The sequence below is a fragment of the Giraffa tippelskirchi genome, chromosome 8, assembly GCF_054371585.1.
Source record: "Giraffa tippelskirchi isolate mGirTip1 chromosome 8, T2T-mGirTip1v1.2.pri, whole genome shotgun sequence".
Classification (NCBI taxonomy): Eukaryota; Metazoa; Chordata; class Mammalia; order Artiodactyla; family Giraffidae; genus Giraffa; species Giraffa tippelskirchi.
Genome location: NC_137282.1, coordinates 60487305 through 60501738, shown reverse-complemented (window position 1 = coordinate 60501738; position 14434 = coordinate 60487305). Strand labels below are relative to the sequence as shown.

General features: G+C 45.8%; 1 protein-coding gene across 15 annotated transcripts in view; it reads left to right on the top strand.

Annotated features, from left to right (window-relative positions):
• LOC145516623 (uncharacterized) overlaps positions 1-10667 on the top strand; it is a 32881-nt gene extending 22214 nt beyond the window's left edge. For 2 of the 15 annotated variants that reach the window (XR_014061565.1, XR_014061566.1), the window contains exons 2-6: positions 7484-7537; positions 7609-7779; positions 7996-8094; positions 8898-9371; positions 10029-10665. Coding sequence is in view for 4 of the 15 variants with exons in the window: in XM_081517999.1 (XP_081374125.1) it covers positions 7484-7537; positions 7609-7779; positions 7968-8094; positions 8898-8937 (392 nt within the window). In the remaining 11 variants the exon portion in view is untranslated. Of the gene's footprint in view, positions 1-522; positions 626-1629; positions 2045-7483; positions 7538-7608; positions 7780-7967; positions 8095-8897; positions 9372-9949 lie in introns of all 15 variants that reach the window. The other 13 variants (XR_014061561.1, XR_014061563.1, XR_014061557.1 and 10 more) reach the window with 12 other exon arrangements.
• The last annotated feature ends 3767 nt before the right edge of the window (positions 10668-14434 follow it).

Sequence of the window (14434 nt, the reverse complement as noted above, 5' to 3'; positions counted from 1 at the left end):
CTCGCTGAGTCCATCTAGCCACTGGCCGTAGTAGTTCTTCTCTTTTTAGAGATTTTCCATGTTATAGTCTATTAAGATTTTACTCTTACAATATTTTTAACTTTTTCCATAAAGATGGGCCATAAACACGAGAAGTAATGGGATCCAGGGCTGTCAGGGAGCCAACAACTCAACATAATTTCTGAAAACATGAACACCCTGGATGGGGATGAATGGTCTTATTTCCATACCCTTTATTGTTGCCTGTAGCCTCTAGTGTAATGGCAACTATTAGGGTTTTAATATACGGATTGAAAGCCCATTTGCTCCAGATTTGATGAAATATTAATATTGCTTCTGAAATATGTTCTAAATGTTGCGCTAACGCGTAGCCCTGCGTTACGGTGAGGGGAGTCGAGACATATAGGTTCTTTCTCACTTTTCAGTTACGACTGTATGTCATGGAAACACGTGAAATTTATGTTTTAAAACCCGTAAAGTCTTCTCCTTAAATATATTATTAATTTTAAAGTTCTGTTTCAGAATAATCATATATTTGTAACCAGAAGTACCGTGAAAGAAGTAAATTTGTACCTGAATTAGAGCTGTTTCTCGAGGAAGCAGTGGAGGGTGACTTGCAGGCAAGGTGTGTTGTGCTTTTCTGAGTAGATCTTTGTCCGCCGCTCTGTTGTAGGTGGCCACAGGGGGGGTTTTACTGCGCAACTCCCCACACCTCGGTTTGGGAACAACTTATTGCTGATGGGCAGAAAATACTGAGCGTTCAGGAAACAGAAGACAGTCTTATGGATTGAATGTATCTCCCGGCCCCAAATCTGTACCTTGTGGTCTTCATCCCTCCCACTCTGGAAATAGGATAAAGAAGTAATTAAGGGAAAAAGTCAGACAGTAAAGAATCTGCTTGCAATGAAGGAGACCTGGGTTCAGTCCCTGGATTGGGAAGATCCCCTGGGGAAGGGACCAGCTCCCCACTCCAGTATTCTGGCCTGAAGAATTCCATGGACTGTATAGTCCATGGGGTCACAAAGAGTCGGACATGACTGAGCTACTTTCACTTCACGTCAGCGCTTTCCAGGTGGCTCTAGTGGTAAAGTGCCCACATGACAATGCAGGAGACGTAAGAGACACGAGTTTGATCCCTGGCTTAGGAAGTTCCCCTGGAAGACGGCAGGACAACCCACCTATATTCTTGCTGGGAGAATCCCATGGACAGAGGAGCCTGGCAGACTACAGTCCATAGGGTCGCAAACAGTTGGACATGACTGAAGCGACTTAGCACACATGCATGCAAGGAAAAAATGAGGTCATATGCATTGCTGTTCAGTCACTCAGTTGTGTCTGACTTTACAACTCCATGGACTGCAGCACACCAGGCTTCCCTGTCCTTCACTATCTCCCAGAGTTTGCTCAAACTCATGTCCATCGGGTCGACGATGCCATCCAAACATCTCATCCTCTGCTGTCCCCTTCTCCTCTTGCCCTCAACCTTCCCCAGCATCAGGGTATTTTCCAATGAGTTAACTCTTCGAATCAGGTGGGCAATGGGTTGGAGTTTCAACTTCAACGTCAGTTCTTCCAATAAATATTCAGGGTTGATTTCCTTTAGGATTGACCGGTTTGATCTCCTTGCAGGCCAAGGGACTCTCAAGAATCTTCTCCAGCACCACAGTTCGAAAGCATCAATTCTGTGGTGCTCAGCTTTCTTTATGAGGTCAAATGGATGAGGCTTCATTCAATCTGACAGATGTCCTTATAAGAAGAGATGAGGACACAGACACTCATAGGGCAGCAACCACGTCCAGGGAGGGGACAAACATCTACACACCAGGAGAGAGCCATCAAAAGGAACCACCCTGCTGATACTGAGGACTTCCAGCTTCGGGAACTGTGGGGAAATAAATATCTACAGTTGAAGCCATCCTAGGAAGCCAATCCAGCAGGCTACCTGTGGGAGCTGCAAGGTCCTTGGAGACAGATAATAGTTTCCAAAACCTCTTGGATGCACTGTTTATGTGAGCATGCCGTCTTAGAAGACTTAAATCAAAAAGTGAGTGAGAACACTGACAGCCATTCATCAGCCATTCGCCACCTTGCTGGTGGTACTAGGGGATGGTGAGGGGTCACCCTGTCCCTCCTGTCTGTGCCTGCTGTCCAGTGGGGTGAGCATCTCTGTCCAGAGTGGCCAGGACTGTGGACAGAGGAGCATGCGCAGGCGACATCCTCCTTTGGGAGATACTTGATAAGGTCGCTGATCGCCGTGCAGCACCTTGGGACTCACCTGAGCTTGTCTCTCCGTTCCAGGCACAGTCCCCTCCCATCCTCACCTTTGTGCTGATTCAGGCTCTTTTCTTCCCAAAGGTGCTTGTGTCACTTCCTTCAAGTGCCCCTCTCAGTAGGAACCCCCCACACCTTGCATTTCCACTCCACATAAATGCTTTCCACACAAGGTGACTTTCTTTAAGAACATTGAGACCTCATATTTCTTTCTGGCCATCATTTTGGATTGTCAGGAACTAGTTAACAAAGACCCAAGGTCTACATCCATACTACCAGGAGATAGCATAATGTCAAAACAAAGCAAAGCAAATTCCTTCATCTGACAGTTTAGCATGGATTTCTGAAGCCATATAAGCATCAGAGAGCATCCTTGTGATTTTCATCCCTGGGTCTCTTGTATTAGGTTGTGTGAAGGGAGGTTGTGTGAACAATTTACACTCTTGTGGAATGGAAATGTGGGGGAAACCTACATTTTTGATTAGTTATCCTTTTTTGAGAGCAAATGGGCTGTTTAGCTCAGTTCAGTTGCTCACTTTTGTCCTACACTTTGCAACCCCATGGACTGCAGTACGCCAGGCTTCCTTATTCATCACCAACTCCTGGAGCTTATTCAAACTCAACCTCAGTGATGCCATCCAACCATCTCATCCTCTGTCATCCCCTTCTCCTCAAACCTTCCATCTTTCCCAGCATCAGGGTTGTTTCAAATGAGTCAGTTCTTTGCATCATGTGGCCAAAGGATTGGAGTTTCAGCTTCAGCAGCAGTCCTTCCAATGAATATTCAGGACTGATTTCCTCTAGGATGGACTGATTGGATCTCCTTGCAGTCCAAGGGACTCTCAAGCATCTTCTCCAACACCACAGTTCAAAAGCATCAATTCTTTGGTGCTCAGCTTTGCTCATAGTCCAACTGTCACATAACTACTGGAAAAACCGAAGCTTTGAATACACAGATGTTTGTTGGCAAAGTAATGTCTCTGCCTTTAAATATGCTGTCTAGGTTGGTCATAACTTTTCTTCCAAGGAGCAAGCATCTTTTAATTTCATGGCTGCAGTCACCATCTGGAGTGATTTTGGAGTCCAAAAAAAAATAAAGTCTGTCACTGTTTCCATTGTTTCCTCATCTATTTGCTGTGAAGTGATGAGACCAGATGCCATGATGTTAGTTTACGGAATGTTGAGATTTAAGCCAACTTTTTCACTCTCCTCTTTCACTTTCATCAAGAGGCTCTTTAATTTTTCTTCACTTTCTGCCATAAGGGTGGTATCATCTGCACATCTGAGGTTATTAATAGTTCTCCCAGCAATCTTGATTCCAGTTTGTGCTTCATCCAGTCACATTTTGCATGATGTGCTCTGCATATAAGTTAAATAAGCAGGGTGACAATATACAGCCTTGGCGTACTCCTTTCCTGATTTGGAACCAGTCTGTTGTTCCATGTCCAGTTCTAATTGCTGCTTCCTGATCTGCATACAGATTTCTCAGGAGGCAGGTCAGGTGGTCTAGTATTCCCATCTGTTTAAGAATTTTCCAGAGTTTGTTGTGATCCACAAAGTCAAAGGCTTTGGCGTAGTCAATAAAGCATAAGTAGATGTTTTCCTGGAACTCACTCGCTTTTTCGATGATCCAGTAGATGTTGGCAATTTGACCTCTGGTTCCTCTGCCTTTTCTAAATCCAGCTTGAACATCTGGAATTTCAAGGTTCACATACTGTTGAAGCCTGACTTGGAGAATTTTGAGCGTTACTTTGCTAGCCTGTGAAATGAGTGCATTTGTGCAGTAGTTTGAGCATGCTTTGGGATTGGAATGAAAACTGACCTTTTCCAGGCCTGTGGCCACAGAATGATCTGTTCATTTCCAAGGCAAACCATTCGATGTCACAGTAACCCAAGTCTATTCCTCAAGCAGTAACGCTGAAGAAGTTGAAGTTGAATGGTTCTATGAAAACCTACAAGACCTTCTAGAACTAACACCCCAAAAAGATGTCCTTTTCATTATAGGAGACTGGAATGCAAAAGTAGGAAGTCAAGAAACACCTGGAGTAACAGGCAAATTTGGCCTTGGAGTACAGAATGAAGCAGGGCAAAGGCTAATAGAGGTTTGCCAAGAGAGTGCACAGGTCATAGCAAACATCCTCTTCCAACAACACAAGAGAAGACTCTACACATCACCAGATGGCCAATATCAAAATTAGGTTGATTATATTCTTTGCAGCCAAAGATGGAGAAGCTCTATATAGTCAGCAAAAACAAGACCAGGGGGCTGACTGTGGCTCAGATCATGAACTCCTTATTGCTAAATTCAGACTTAAATTGAAGAAAGTAGGGAAAATCACTACACCATTCAGTTATGACCTAAATCAAATCCCTTATGATTATACAGTGGAAGTGAGAAATAGATTAAAGGGACTAGATCTGTTAGAGTGCCTGAAGAACTATGGACGGAGGTCTGTGACATTGTACAGGAGACAGGAATCAAGACCATACCCAAGAAAAAGAAACACAAAAAAGCAAAATAGCTGTCTAAGGAGGCCTTACAAATAGCTGAGAAAAGAAGAGAAGGAAAGGCAAAGGAGAAAAGGAAAGATATTTCCATCTGAATGCAGAGTTCCAAAGAATAGCAAGGCGAGATAAGAAAGCCTTCTTCAGTGATCAATGCAAAGAAATAGAGGAAAATAATAGAATGGGAAACACTAGAGATCTCTTCAAGAAAATTAGAGATGCCAAGGGAACATTTCATGCAAAGATGGGCTCAATAAAGGGCAGAAATGGTATGGACCTAACAGAAGCAGAAGATATTAAGAAGAGGTGGCAAGAAGATACAGAAAAACTGTACAAAAAAGATCTTCACAACCCAGATAAGCACAATGGTGTGATCACTCACCTAGAACCAGACATCCTGGAATGTGAAGTCAAGTGGGCCTTAGGAAGCATCACTACGAACAAAGTTAGTGGAGGTGATGGAATTCCAGCTGAACTATTTCAAATTCTAAACAATAATGCTGTTGAAGTGCTGCAGTCAATATGCCAGCAAATTTGGAAATGGGCTGTTTACTGGGACCCCATTGGAGATTATATCAGGTGTATCAAAGCTATTTCTAAGGATGAGAATTTCTGCATCCTGAAGAAGGAGGAACTGATTAGGAGGAGCCCCTTGCGTGGGGCAGACACATCTCACAGAGGTAACCCGAGTCGTTGGTCCAGAAAGCAGTGGCTCTATACACTCTCCCTGCCCCCACCACATCCCCCAGCTGGTATCTGGTTCTAGAAATGGGTACTCACTCTCTTGCAGAATATTAAAAATAATGATAGTGTTTTAATCTGATAGAACTATATAAACAATGGAGCATTGATCCTTACTGCAGAGAGGAAGAAAGGATGGCTTACCTATCTGATGTCAGTCACTCAGGAAGGAAAAGCTCAGTGAATAAAGTGCTTGACAAGGTCTTTTTTCTCCTCACGAAGTTGATGCCTAGAGGAATTTCTATCAGAGCTGCGGTGCTTCCTGTCTCGATTCCTCCCCTGCTCCTTGTTCTGGCGGTGACAGTCATCTTAGAATGTGCAGATTCTGGGCACTTGGGGTCAAAGAATGAGACACGTTGAAAACTCGGCTCTCTCTGGCGTGTGGCCAGGCCAACCTCTGCGTTTCAGGGCAGACCCTCTTGCCCTCTCTTTGTTTGCTTCCTGGCATTTGGCGTGTGAGTTCACCTGATAGTCATTGATTCATTAAGTAGTCCAAGGGGCAAAGGCAAGGATGGCTTTTTAGTGCATTATTTTAACGTTGGCCAGCAGCTACTGGACTGGAGGGTGTCGGCCGCAATATGTGAACAAGGTGATTATTACCTTTAGGCTTGACTTGCGCCTCCTAATGTTGCTTGTGTCTGGTGTCATTTTTTCATACAACCATCCCTGTACAAACACAGGGGGCTTGGACCCAAAGTCATGAGCCCTGAACGTGAATTATCTCTGGTGGCTCTTACGGCTCTCACATCAACCCGTGACTTTTTACTCCTTGCAAGTGACCCAGGATTAGAAAAATGTTTCCACGAATGGAAGTTGTTAGCCTCCGTTTGGCTGTTTCTCCACCACGATTTTCCATGATTTGATTTTATTTTTCCTAAATGGCTATTTGTATTATGCATGAAATCATTCTGTTCGCCTCTGGGGTTTGTGTGATAGGAGGGCAGCTAACTGCTTTTGTTAGGGTCATCGGTAAAGTGATCTATTGTCATGAAGGAATTAGGGATCGCTGGGAAAATTGACCTCACATGCTACTTGTGTGCACTGCAGATTTGGAACGGTGCTGCCCAGCATTTATTATATCATGAAGCTCGGCATCTGTCCCTACTTAAATGTCACATTTTTGGTTGTTTAACACAAAGATTGCCCTGCTGCCAGCCTCTTGAAGATATAACCTGAGAGGCGTCGGCTTTGATGCTAGAATCTTGAAGGGTTTTTCTTTCCTTTTCTGACTGTCACGACTACTTATGAGGGAGTTGAGTTTGACAGTTATAATAGAATGAGGAAAAATGAGCAGAACATGGAGCGCTTAGGGAGTTCCAGAAGAGAGCCCAAAGTGATACAAGATTTGAACATAAATCCCCTTGAGAGAAGCTTAAAAGTATTTTGCTTTGAAAAAATATATATATATCTGAGGATGGACTTAATAATTGTGGCTGGGTCTGCATAACAGACTTCAGATGGTTGAGGTTTGGGGGAAACAGAGATGAAATTGCCTGTTTGGTGATGTTTTCAACCACTAAATGTTTGGTGGAGGCTTAAATGCAACCACAGTCCCCATCTCTCCCAAGCTGGATACCTTCTCAACCACTCCTCCAAGTCCTTGGCTCACCAGGGAGAGGTTTTGTACAGCCGAGATCATTCCCACTTGCTTTTGTTTGATATTTCCTCTTTCAGCTGAAAGCACCCACGGTCGCTTTTCTTTAAATTCTTGGCTGCACCTCATTGACGTCTGCGGTAGGCAAATGCACCTCAGTGTGTTATTAGTATCATGGCGTGCATTGACAGATGTCAAATATCACCCCAAATATGACGCTGGTGATAGTAAGCTGGCCCTAGCGCCTGTGTGTCAACATGCCTGAGTAACCAGCTCATCTCCCAGAAACCCTCAACAGCCTTCTCAAAGTCCTGCCAAAGACCCCAGATACACACAATTTTCAACATCATTTTTTTTTTTTCTGTTTGACAGGAAGTGGCACACAAAAGTTAACAGTATGTCTGCACCTGGTGACTACCAGGCAAGGTAATGCAATCACTGAATACACGAAAAAATTCTTACAGGAGGGAGCTGATTGTCCCAAGCCTATCCTGTAGTTACGACCCCGTGTCATTTCAGCTTCCAAGTTCAAAGCAAGTTCATTGAGCCCCTAATACAAGCAACATCTCTCCTGGAAACTGGGGGATCCAGGACAAATAAGAACCGGATCCTATTCTCATCCAACTGGAGTTTCTTGGTGGGAAGAAAGAACACAGCAGTGAGCACAGGTAAGGAAGGCTCAGGTGGGCTGGGGTCAGAGGAATGTAAAGACGCCTGTGAGTCCTGGGAGGCGCCGGAGTACGGGAAGGATGGGGTCGACAAGGGGGTCCGGCATCGCCGGGAGCAAGGGTTGTCCGTCTGCAGCCGGTGGGAGCTCCTTCAAACTGGCTCTTGGGTCTTCTTGACCTGATTCCAGAATGTCACCCTTCCTGTTCCCTTGAAAGAGGTCACAGGCTCACCTTGTCCAAGGCCTACCCCAGACCTGGACTCAGCCACCCCTCCAGGAGCTCCGATTCTTCTGAGCAGCACAATCTGGACTCCAGGTAGATTGATTTTTTTGTTTCATCACAGAAATGTTTCAGAATTTGGAGAGATAAAACTTATATCTTGTACCGCTTCAAATGCAGGCATACATGTTCCAGTAGCTTTGACATCATTTAAGAGTTCAAGGCTCAGAGAACACAAGTCTAGTAAAGGTGTTTGGATGTTTTGGTGGGAAATATTATCCTATCTTGGAGTATGTTACTTTTGTATTTCATGGTGGTTACATTTTAATAGAATCAATATTTCTTACAGTTTCAGTTTTTCAATTTATATTAAATATTTTACCTTTTTAAAAAGCCTTCAGCACGCTGTATTCCCAGGCAGTAGCCCATCCAGGTACTAACCAGGCCCAATCCTGCTTAGCTTTCCAGATCAGATAAGATCAGGCTGTTCAGGGTGGTGTGGCCATGGACCTCCTTAAATATTTTAATTGCCTCTAACCATTAAAGCTTCAAGTTAAATTGTTGTTGTTCAGTCACTAAGTCCTGTCCAACTCCTTGTGACTCCATGGACTGCAGCATGCCAGGCTTCCCCGTCCTTCACCATCTCCCAGAGGTTGCTCAAACTCATGTCCCTTGAGTCAGTGATGCCATCCAACCATCTCATCCTCTGTCGTCCCCTTCTCCTCTTGCCCTCAATCTTCCCCAGCATCAGGGTCTTTTTCAATGAATTGTGTCTTTGCATCAGGTGGCCAAAGTACTGGAGTTCCAGCTTCAGCATCAGTCCTTCCAATGAATAAATTAAGAAAATTAATTTCCATTTAAATAATGAAAAACAGCACATTCTTTTCTTGTTAAAACAGGTGCATGCATACCAGCAAGGACATCAGCAGGCAGATGTAGAGGCAAGATCTGGGGACATGATGCAGTGAGGTGGAGTGGAGTCTCTGTTAAGAATCTGCAGTTAGAAGCCAAGGGCTCTTGGGAAAGAGATGCCCCCTCTGAGCTTCCTCTGAAATGGAGCGTGACAGCCCCTGCTTGGGAGAGGGCGGAGAGGTTGATGGGATGCTGCTCCTGAGGTGACCAGCAGGGCGTCTGGCTCACAGACGCACTAAAAAGAATAGAAATGCACGAGCTGTTTTGCTTCTGGAAACGTTACATGAAACGTGACCATCAGTGAGGAGACCTGGGTTTTCAGTGCTTGTTCTGTCTCTAAAGAGCGATGTGGCTGCTGAACTATCGTTAGGTCTGTGGGGCTCAGTCTCCAAACATGGAAAGACCTGGGCTTGGACCACAAATCAGAAATGATGGAGCCAGAACCTGGCCTACAGAGTGAGGTAAGTCAGAAAGAGAATGACAAGTACTGTATATTAATGCGTGTACATGGAACCTAGAAAAATGGTACTGATGAACCTATTTGCAGGGCAAGGATAGAGACGCGGATGCAGAGAACACACTTGTGTTCTCTTGTGCAGGAGACCGGGGTTCGATCCCTGGGTCTGGAAGATCCCCTGGGGAAGGAAATGGCAACCCACTCCAGTATTCTTGCCTGGAGAATCCCATGGACAGAGGAGCCTGGAAGACTACAGCCCATGGGGTCACAGAGAGTCGGACACGACTTAGCTATGACTGTGTATGTGTGTGCGTGTGTGTGTGTGTGTGTGTGTGTGTGTGTGTGTGTGTCTGTGGGCATGTGCTGTGGCCCCCTGACCACTGTAGCCCTAAAATATTTCTCATCGGAAATGCACCCTGGAATTTGCTGCAGACCTGACCCAGAGGGAATCAACTCTGGGCTGTGGGCTGGTGTGAAGGAAACCCCCAGTACAAACTGTAATGGTATAGAAGTTAATTCGTAACTCCCTTTCGCTTGAAATGTAGCCTGTGTCAATTTCTTCTTTTCCCTCTCTTTTGGAAGTGATTTTCTTGGATGTTGTAAGAAGTCCACGAGCACAATGGTGAATATTGAAATCCCTTTCTTCTTCATAAAACTGCAGAGCTACTGTCTGCCGTAGAAGGCAAAATCTCGTTCCCCTGGAAAAAGTGATCCCTAGGGTGATGTGGAAGATGTGGCAGCCGGGTGTCTCAGCTGAGCTTCAATGCCTCCATGGTCTATCAGCCCCTGTCTTGTTTCTGCTAGCACCAAACCGTAAAATAAGTCTTTTTCCTACATCTTCAAGTCCGACGTTATTGGGAAAAAAATTCCTTTTTAAGCCTGCCATTTTGTCTTCCTAACCAATTAATTTCCACACCACAAATTAAAAAAAAAAAAAATCGATCTTGTGTGCTAATCGCCCAGACGGGAGATGTGTATTTTATGTCACCCATGAACAACTGGTTTCCCGGGGTTTCTGGCACTGGGTGACTTTCCCACCTTCTGTTGGTGACAATAGGTAATTCACAGAAACTGAGTTCTGCCCCGGGCCACGTCTGTTACACAGCGTACTTGACCAATTGCCTGTGTCACAGGATGTTCTGGTGGTCTGTAGTCACTTTAGGGTATGGCGATGCCAAGGTGCCAGGCTGAAATGTATTAATTTAAGATGTGAAACGGAGAAGGAGAAAGAACCTTGAGGTCTCCATCTGTCTTTCTTCCTGTCCTTCTGAACATTCAATAAAGTACATTTTCTTTTATTGGATGGTTTCCTCTCTTTACCTCACTAGGAGTGATTCCTTCAGGAGATGAGCATTTTAAAAAGGTAAGCTAGCAGCTAATGTTAAACCTTTAAGAAGCCCGATATTCCTGCTGCAGTACTGACTCCTCAGGCCGCACACCAGCTTGTAACCCCTGCGCCAGCTACATCTGAAGTTTTCTCCAGACCACATACAATTGTAGAGGGGAAGGAAATATTTGAGTTCAGCAGAAGCTCTAGAATACTTGCAAATTTTAAAATATGTGACCCACAGACATAGTCAATAAATGAGGCACCATATGTTAAGATGCCTGTGCACAGGTGCCTCTAAGATACACCATCATTCGTCCCATAAGTATTTTTGAGTCCTCATTGGGCAGGTGGTGTTTTAGACACTGGGAAATAAGTCAGTGAACAAAAGACAGAAATCCCTGACCAAGAAATGTGATGAACAGTAGATGATGGTGTCTGAACGTGCTATGGAAACATAGGGAGTGAGACAAGGGAGGTGGAGGTTTGTGATGGAGAGCGGGTACCACGAACAAAGAGGTGGCCAGTTAGGCATCACAGAGAAGGTGAAATTTTCACAAAGATCTGAGTGAAGTGAGGAAGTCAGTCCAGAGATACCTGTGGGGAAAGAACCCCAGGTCAAGAGAAGAGTGGTGGAAAGACCAGGCATGAAGAGGGAGGGCGCCTGGCGTCTCGGGGCCAGCAAGGTGACAGTGTCCCTACAGCAGAGATAAGGGTAGGAGGAGGCAGGAGATGGGGCTGGAGCCCCTGTGAAGACACAGCATTCACTCTGGATGGAAGGGGCCACTGCTGGGGTTCAGATGGAGAGAGACAGGTTTGGCTTCACTTCTCCCTTGTGCAGCGAGCTGCCAGAGTGGTCCAGATGGAGACCACTGGACCACTGGTCCATGGGGCAGCAGTGGGAAGGGTGAGAAGTGACCATAGTCCAGGTGACCTTGAACCCTGAGCCAGGGACGTTTCCCAACCCATGAGCTATGACATGAGAGGGAGAAAGAGTCAAAGTCAGTTCCAAAGACTTTGGCCTGAGCAACTGACAGGTGGGGTGGATGCTACTTGAGATGGGAAAACTGTGACCCCGGTGGGTTTGGGTGTGAAGTTCAGGAATTCAATTTTGGACGCAGTAAGCTTGAGATGTCTGTGAAACATCTGAGCTGGGATGCTGAGTGTGAAGGAGGGTGGGTGAATCCCTAGTCAGAGGTCGGTCAGGCTGAGGATGCAGAGATGAGAGTCACTGGAGTACAGACAACGTCTAAATCCAGGAGATGGGAAAGACACTGCCAAGGAACTGAGTCAAGATACAGAAGAAAACAATTATGTCAAGACGTTAGAGAAGCGTATTGTCCTCCACTGAGTGTGGGAGCCTGCCTTCTGGTATCTGATGGGGGGAGGGTCACGGGGGGTCTCCCCATGATTTGGGCTTCTACTCAGTGTTGCTGCCTTCTGTGTGACACTCCAAGATGTGTCCTGCTTTGGACCCTCCCAGACAACATGCTACTAGGCTCTGCCAGGGTGGGGAAGGTTGAATTTAGTCACTTCATGGCCAGTGGCTTCTTGGGTCCAGGTGCTTCCCACCCACACTTTGCATATTCCTTCCTGTCTTCAGGACCCCCCCTCCCTGTTCCCCCATCTCTCTTCCAGAAGAATGAGGCGCCTCCACCTAAGGCACCTCTGAGGGTCTCTGGTCATCTCCCCTACTGGTTCATCACAACCTGGCTCACCCACCACTTTTATAGGTTTCAGCCAAGTGGGCCACGTCAATGCTGCTATCTGTTTATTTATAGTTGCTATATTTTTCATTATGGCCTCTTTTCCATTTTCTTTTTTCTTTTATGCTCCTCTTTTCTAAACACCCCTTACCTGTCCCCCTGGGGAGACTGTGCGTGGGGTCTAGTGCTTCAGTTTTCATTACTTTCCTTTAGGACTAGAATAAGCAGATGTACATGTGGCTCCATTTTCTCTTTTTGCTATTTGTAAACAATTGTCTTAAAGCAATTGCAAGACTGAGACACCTACAGGAATGTGCTCGCCGGTAAGCAAGGCCCTCAGAGTTAAACCTAAAACCCAGGACAAGTGGATGCAGCCCTTGCACCCATACACAGACGAAGGGAGGAGGACTGTCTGCAGCTGCTGCATGGAGAGCCACTCTCTCCACTGCCTCCTCCTACACCTAAACTTAGCCTGAAATATGATGCCTCTGCAATCCACTCGTTCCTGACTGATTTAGGGACTCCTGTTCTTTTGAGTTCAAAGGTGCTTTTGCCATCACCTCAGCATCTTGCTCTCCCCCTCTACACTCCTCCAGCACACCCAGGATCCTTCTAGGAGCCACTGTGAAACAACCAGGGCATTGGCCATCCCCTGCCTTCATGCTGGGACCCACGCTCAATGTACACAATCAGCTCTCCTGGGTGACCAGCTTGTAGCTGCAGATCTTGAAACTTCTCAGCTTCCTAGTGGTTCTGTTTTTCTGGGGAATCTTGACTAGGACAATAGATGTTTCCTGATGCTGGTGTGACTTACCTGCCCCCTGACTTACTGAACTTAAAAAAAAAAGTAAGTTGGGACTTCCGTGGTCCAGTGGTTCGGATTCTGACCTTTTACTGCTGGGGGCCCAGGTTTAAACCCTTGTCAGAGAACTAAGACCCTGCAAGCTGTGCAACGTGGCCAAAAAAAAAAAAAAACTAACTAAATTTTTCATAATCAAATTATAATTCTATAATGCATACCTTAAGATTCAAGTGGACCACTTTGTAATCAAACAAGCATTTATTAAGTACCTAGCATCCAGCATGTCCCTAAATCAGCTTACTCCACAACCACTGGTTTTCAAAGATTCTGTGTACCAATAAGGAGAGGAAGGCCATTGCATTCCCACAAAGGTCTTTTCAAATGCAGGGATGGTAGCCCCTGGAACATCCAAGCCCTCTGGCTCCTGATACCTTACAGGCATCAGAAGGGTTAGTGCACAATTAATGTGAGCTCTTGGAGCTCTGGGTGAATGGGGCTCAGTGTTATGCTGCACGTGTGCCAGCTGTATGTGTGTTACAGTGGTTTATGCTCAAGAAAGAGATGGGTTGTGAGATTCAGATCACAGAAGGGCAGACCTGAAGTTTTTAGAGAGGCCTTAAGAGTGATCAGAGAAAGAAGAGGACCATCAGAGGGAGAAGAGGACCACCAGAGGGAAAAGAGGGCCATCAGTGGGAGAAAAGGACCATCAGAGAGAGAAGAGGACCACCGGAGGAGGATGAGGACCATCAGAGGGAGATGAGGACCATCAGAGTGAGATGAGGACCAGCAGAGAGAAAAGAGGACCATCAGTGGGAGAAAAGGACCATCAGAGAGAGAAGAGGACCATCAGAGAGAGATGAGGACCATCAGAGAGAGAAGAGGACCATCAGAGAGAGAGGAGGACCATCAGAGAGAGAGGAGGACCATCATACAGAGAGGAGGACCAAGAGAGAGAGATGAGGACCATCATACAGAGAGGAGGACCATGAGAGAGAGAAGAGGACCACCGGAGGAGGATGAGGACCATCAGAGGGAGAGGAGGACCATCAGAGGGAGATGAGGACCATCAGAGAGAGAAGAGGACCATCAGAGAGAGAGGAGGACCATCAGAGAGAGATGAGGACCATCATACAGAGAGGAGGACCATCAGAGAGAGAAGAGGATCATCAGAGAGAGAAGAGGACCATCATACAGAGAGGAGGACCATCATACAGAGAGGAGGACCATCAGAG